General features: G+C 51.7%; 1 protein-coding gene across 4 annotated transcripts in view; it reads right to left on the bottom strand.

Moving 5' to 3' along the window:
* Nucleotides 1-2,018: 2,018 nt before the first annotated feature.
* SLCO2B1 (solute carrier organic anion transporter family member 2B1) overlaps nucleotides 2,019-6,522 on the bottom strand; it is a 46,973-nt gene continuing 42,469 nt past the window's right edge. For all 4 annotated transcript variants that reach the window (XM_060605611.3, XM_060605608.3, XM_060605609.3 and 1 more), the window contains 3 exons: nucleotides 5,397-5,461; nucleotides 4,951-5,071; nucleotides 2,019-3,869 (listed from right to left, as the gene is read on the bottom strand). In XM_060605611.3, the coding sequence (XP_060461594.3) occupies nucleotides 3,686-3,869; nucleotides 4,951-5,071; nucleotides 5,397-5,461 (370 nt within the window). In that variant the 3' untranslated portion in view covers nucleotides 2,019-3,685. The remainder of the gene's footprint in view (nucleotides 3,870-4,950; nucleotides 5,072-5,396; nucleotides 5,462-6,522) is intronic.

Genomic DNA, 6,522 nt, shown 5'->3' with positions numbered 1-6,522 from the left:
AAAGAGGAAGGATCAGCCTCACCTTACAAGTGAAGAAACAGATGCAGAGAAGTTAAATCACTTGTTCAGGGTCACATTGTGAGTAAGTGGCAGTCAGGATTTGAACCCAAATCTCACTGACTCTAAAACTGTTCTTTTCACTCCACTCCACCAGAGGTCTACAGCCAGACTTCAGATGGTCTCCAGCCTCTGAAATCAGATGCACAAGTGTTTATATGACTGTGTGCAATTTTAATGGAGATATATCTTTTTATCAGTGTCTTTAAGGTGGTTGTCATCCACCCTCCATTACCTCTACCAGGCTTTCTCTGTAGAGGTGGTGGCCTTTGAGTTGAGTCTGGAAGACTGGGTAGGACTTCATGAGGTGGGATGGAAAGCCAAGCAGTGGGGTGGGGATGAAGCAGGCCTACTAGGTAGCGGGAAGTGCCCGTGTTGGGGAATGTTAGGGGGAAAGAATTCAACGTGGCCACCAACGAATGCTGAAGGTGCTATGGGTTCTTGCTCTTCATTTATTTGCACTCCAATCATGGCTCCTGGCTCCCAGCTCCAGAGAGGCATCTGCCTGACCTGCAACTTTCCAGGGTGGGTCTCCCAAAGGGCCTCTAGGCCAGGCATCAAGATGTTCGTTCTGGTCCCAGGAGAAACTGCTAGATTTTACCACCAGTTGACACGAGCATGGAGACTTTAATGACCTCTCCCAACTTCCAATGGCAGGGTGAGAAGAAAGTGAGCTCACAGATGCAATAGCTTGTGGCTCCTCATTGGCCAGAGGCCATAAGAGCATGGCTCCCTGGAATCCATCAGTCCCTGGGAACCCCTCCAGCCCTGACCTGTTCCACCCCTGGCTCTCAGCCCCATGTCTCTCTTGCGATGACTCCTGGAGTCTCCTCGCCCTGACCAGCCTGGGAGATTTTAAACACAAGGACCTCATTTTCTCCTTCAAAGCTGAGCTTGACCCAGAGGCAGATTCAGCATGAAGCTAATGCTGCTTGAGTATCCGGGTCTCTCTCTAGGCCCAGGAAGGGGCCTCTGCAATGTGTTCAGGTTGTCATATCCTTGGGAAATCTGCAAAAGTAAGATGCTTTAACCACAAGCAGTTAAGATTGCTAGTTCCTTCTACTCCAGCTACTTGTGTCCCAGTTTCTCTTTATGTGAGGTGGTTGGAGGGGCCATGGGCATTTCTGGGATCTGGCTAAGAGGCAGTTGAATTGGGGATCACCTTAATTTGGGATCATTGGGATATATTTATGTGATTCTCAGTCCCCTCTGTATATAGATAAATCATTGCTAGCTACCTCTGTATAGAGAATGGCCTCTAGGAATCTTCCTCCTCACTGTCCAACTCACTCAGCATTGTGACATCAAGGTATCATATCCAGGGGTCATCTCATAGCATGAATGTGTTTTATGCTACCTGGCCCTGGAAGTACATGGGCACTAAAGAAGACAGAACCAGAAGCGAGGCTGCAGAAAATCCTTCCAATCGTCAGGGGGGGAAAAGGAATTTTAGAGGTGTGCACAAGAGTTAGTAAAAAGCATGCTATTCTCCTGAATTGTGTGATGTATTTTTTTTACTTCTTTTCTCATTATTTTCAAAGAGATAAATTTTCACTCTTTCTTACCAATTTTGTGTTCTTTTTTCTTTTAAAGAGGGCTCCCCAAAGTTTATAAGCTTCAATTCGCACAAAACCCTGGCTTCACCATTTATATTCTGTCTGATCTTGGCAAGTTGCTTAATTTTTCTGAACTGTTTCCTTTTCTGTAGAACGTGAATGACAATTTGGACAGGTGAAGCCTCACAAACTTCATGACGTGATCCCATTTCTGAAACCATGACTAGAGGAAGTAACCCAGTCAAATGAAAATTAGACCAGAATATACAGACAGGGAAAGATGTCATATATAAGAAATAATAGTGAATAATGAATCCAGTAAAACTTAAATCCAAATAGCTGGAAGTAATGTGGTTGTTGCAAACTCTAATGCAGTTTGTAAGAAAGGAATTTTGTAATAGAAGAGACATTATGCAAGAACAAATTTAATAATAAGCTGTATCTATAACTCCAAATTATTTCTGCAAAACCTGGGAAAAGGAATAGAAAACGTAAACAGCCTCTTCTTGTTGGAGGAGAATTTGAAATTCTTGGCATTGATAATAATAGGCTCAGATAGATGTTAAACATTTAAAGATACCAGCCAATAGAATCAAAATGGGAGTGAGAACTTCTGTGCCTTCCCTTTCCTCTTTCACATGGGAGAGCCTCAAAGCCCTGCCACAAGGAGATGCTCAGAGGGTCAGAGCTGCATTGCCCTCCTGCCCCCCGCCTGCCCCCCAGCTTCTCCCCTGCCTCCAGCACAGGGCTTGGGAAGCTGCTGCTGACAGATCTGTCTCTTGCCTCCCAAGCAGCAGGTCCCAGCCAGGTCAGGTATGTGGTGGCAACAGAATGGGCTGGAGTAGATGGGGGAAACTCTCTCCCCCTCTCAGGGAGATAACCAGACTAGCCATAAAACAAGACAAGGCCACTGAAGATAAGGACCAGTTGGTTCAGACACAAGCATTCCACAGACCCGCTCATTACATAGAGCCTGACATTAACAAGTCCCAGCATTCTAGGCCTGGGACTTACAAAGAACAGGTGCTTACACCAACTCAGGCATCACAGAGAACCAGATGTTACCCCCAAAACATGGTTATCACAGAACCAGGCATCTATACAGCCCCAGGCCACAAAGAGTAAGGCACCAGGAAAGAAATGGTGAAATTAGGATCTAGTCACAAAAGTAACAGTGACTTTGGTGGGCCCTGCTCAGAGTGAAATCTTGGCAATGCATAAGTACCAGTGAATGTGTGCAGAGTGTGGTCTTTGAAGTCAGAAAATGCCCAAGTGTGGGACCTGGGTCTCCCTCCCCACTGGAGCCCTGAAGGCAGAGACTAGGCCACACCCAGACTGTGGTTCCCTGAGGGCAAGGACTGGGACTTCCTGAGTCCAGAGAGCGAGCCTCCGCCTCAGCTAAACTCCCCAGGGGCCCTCACACCAGGTTTGCTGGAGGCCCCGACCAGCCTGGATGTCCTGTGAGGCCAGCTCCCTCCCTAGTAGGTCCCGCTCAGAGTTCAGGGCTCTGCCTCCAGGGGGCGCCAAATGGACACTTCTTGTCGGAGGCTGTCCTGGCCCCACCTCCAGGCTGAGTGGGGCTGGGGATGAGACCTGAGTCCATACTGACCACACAGATGGTCATAGCTGGAAGAGGCCTGAAAGCTGGCAAGTCCATTTCCACCTGGCAGAGGTGGTGGCTGAGGCCCAGAGAGGGTGCTCCTGGTGAGTGGCAAAGCTAGGCTAGGACCAGGTGTGCAGGGCAGCCTGGCCTACTGTTGTCTACTTCTCTATCTTAGGACCTGGGAGAAAGATATGCAGTCCTTCCACCAGGAAAGCCTGGTCAGGTCAGCCTGTCTGGCTGGGGGAGGAAGGGGGAAGACCATCTTGCATTAGAAGTGGCCAACACACCAAACCCCTAGACAACTCTTTCGTTCAGATGAGTCACAAAAGCCCAGAGAGGGTCAAACTTGCCCAAAGTCACATAGCAAGTTAGCAGAGGAGTCTGAATTAGAAAACGGGGTTCCTGACACCCAATATTGGGCAAAGAGCCCAGAGGAGGTATTCCCAGTGGCGGCTACTCTGGGACCAGCTCACGCTCTGAATTCCTCAGGCTTCTTTTCTGGCCCTGACACTAATGGCTGCTGTTGCTGTAGGCCAGGGATGGATACGGTGACCTGGGTCCTCTCCTCTTTGTCCTGCTGCCTTAGGATGGCCAAAATCAAGGCAAAGCAGGCCAGGGAGCCTGTCTTGAAGAAGAACTGGAGGCCGACAAACCTGGAAAAGAGCAAGGGACCTGTCAACTCAGGACCTCCCTTGTCTAGGGCTTAGATGGCCTTGGCCTGGGGCAGAGTAGGGTCAGCAATCATCACCCATTGTGTGATCAGAGACATTGAGACCTTGCGGGTGGAAAAGAGGCTTCCAGCCCCAGGGCAATGGACCCTATCACCATGGCCTTGGTTGGGGAGATGGGGAAGCTCCTGGAATTAGCCCCTTCCCTGGAAAAGGGGGAAGTGCTCTGCAGAAGCAGTCCTGAACAGGGAGGCAGAAGCCTGGGCATCCTCCCTGCCCTGTCCCCAGCTGGCTTATAGCCTGGGACAGTCCTCTCTGTCTAAGGGCTCAGGGGGCCTGATAGTTGCAACTTGGGATCACCCCACCTGCCACAAGAGGATTCCCTCTCCACTCTTTCCCTAACTCACCAAAGCTCTTATTTGATCTTTCTTCCTATAGAAAGGGCACTAGTCAGTCCCAGCCCACAGGAGCCATGCCCTCCTCAGAGCTGGAAGTGACCAACTCCCTGCTCCCAGCCCTGTTAGCGAGTCCCCTTCAACCCCCTATCCCATCCCAGCAGCTCTCTGCCTTCAGGTTTCTTTGGGTTCCCCATTGCACAGATGGGAAGACTGAGTTCCAGAAAAGACAGGTCTTCCAATGAAAGAGACAGAGCTGGGCTGGATCCCAAGCCTCCTGTGTCCTAAATTGGCCTTCTCCCAACCCCACCTCCACTCCCCATCTTTCTCACAGCTGGGCTGCTCCCCTGATCCTCCCCCATGGTCCGCCACGGTGACACATGTTCCTGCACAGACCATGGTTAGACCATTTCGGTTCGAGGCCCAGCTTTGCCTGTTATCAGTTGTGTGACCTTGGGCTGCTTTAATGGGTCACTTTCCTCATCCAGAAGAGTGGGGGGACAGTGGCTAGCTCGCAGGACTGGTGAGCTCAGTACTGGATATAGCACCTGCTGCCTAGCAGGGGGATATCGATGGGCCTCTCGTCCCTGCTGCTGTCCCACCTGAGACCCCAAGAGTATTTCCGGCAGCCTCCCCATGGGGCCCCTGGCACCCCCCACCTCAGGTCTCACCGGTTTCGGAGCAGGTCATGGTCATAGTAGCGACAAACGGCCCGCCGCCCACAGCTCTGGGCCCAGTACACACAGGTGGTGTCGATGGCGCTGCCGTGGATCACTGGGCTGGGCATCCAGGCTGGAGGAGGACATGCTCAGGGGACAACGGGCCTGGCATCCTGCATTACCCAACCCCCCTACTCCCTGGCATATGCAACCCCCCCAGAGCCACTGGGGCCTCTTGTCCCATAAGTCTTTGGCCCTCAAGCCCACCCCTCACCCTGGTGTGAGATGCTGCCTCCCTGGACGGCCCTCTAGCTGCTTGCACACCCACCTCCAGGGTACCAGGTCCAGTTTGCCCAATGGGCCTGTGAACCCTAAGGTCAGGAACTGGGTCCCGCTCATCCCTGTGCCACAGGCCCAGCACACAGTGGGTGTCTAAGGGCCCCAGGAAGGTTCTTTACCCAAAACTCTCAGGAGCATGAACTGGATCCCCACAGCCAGCGTCTTGTCTTCTTTCTTCACTCCCCTAAGAAGCAGAAACACGGTGACATGAGGATTGAGAGGGTCTCGGCCCTCAAAGGGCTCTCACCATCCCCTGCTCTCTCACCACCCAGGGGCCAGCCTTCCTCCAGTCTGAAGGTCTGTGGGTTTGGGGTTGGGTGGGCTCAGGTTCCATACTCCATTTCCCTTCAACCTGTCGAGCCCAGCGCCCATGTTCCAGGCACCCCCACTGGCCATCAGGGTCCTGTGCTGGTCTCCCTGTGTTCCTGGCCACAGACGCCTCCCCTCTCCCTACCCCTGGGCCCACCAGATTCCCCTCTCCTCCTACACTTGGCAAAACCTGAAGCTAGGCAGCCAGACATGGCTTCCAACTTCCCCAAGTGCCGTGAAGCCCCAGCCTAGTTTGCCCCGGAAATCACTGGCTCCTCCTTCGTAGTAATACCAGCAGCTGGTGTTTTGGGAGTGCTCCCTATGAGCTCATTTTGTACTGCAACCCCTGCCTCACCCCCATGAGGTCGTTTATGCCATCAGGCCCATTTTACAGATAAGGAAACTGATGAATGTTTAGACAGGTTGACTTGGCCAAGATCCCACAGCTGGTGGGCGTCAGGGGGTCAGAATCTGTGAGGGGCGCCTGGGTGGCTCAGTCGGTTAAGCGTCCAACTTCGGCTCAGGTCATGATCTCACGGTCTGTGAGTTCGAGCCCCGTGTCGGGCTCTGTGCTGACAGCTCAGAGCCTGGAGCCTGTTTCAGATTCTGTGTCTCCCTCTCTCTCTGACCCTCCCCCGTTCATGCTCTGTCTCTCCCTGTCTCAAAAATAAACATTAAAAAAAAAATTAAAAAAAAAAAAAAAGAATCTGTGAGCACACAGTAACTGTGAGCACTGCAGTAACTCCTCTTAAACGGGCTGCCTTGCCAGGGCATCTGATTCCTCTACCTTCTTTCTTTTGGCCAGGCTGCTTTACAGATCTACATGTCTTGTCGTGTTTATGAGGGTCTCCATCCCCCTTCTCATTTTCTAGAAAACAGATGGGGAACCAAAATAATCCCAACATGATGAAAATTTAGAATTGTCCTGCTCTGAGG

The sequence above is a fragment of the Panthera onca genome, chromosome D1, assembly GCF_046562875.1.
Source record: "Panthera onca isolate mPanOnc1 chromosome D1, mPanOnc1 haplotype 2, whole genome shotgun sequence".
In the NCBI taxonomy this organism is placed as follows: domain Eukaryota; kingdom Metazoa; phylum Chordata; class Mammalia; order Carnivora; family Felidae; genus Panthera; species Panthera onca.
The sequence above is the reverse complement of the archived record's forward strand: the minus strand, read 5'-3'. Positions and strand labels throughout refer to the sequence as shown.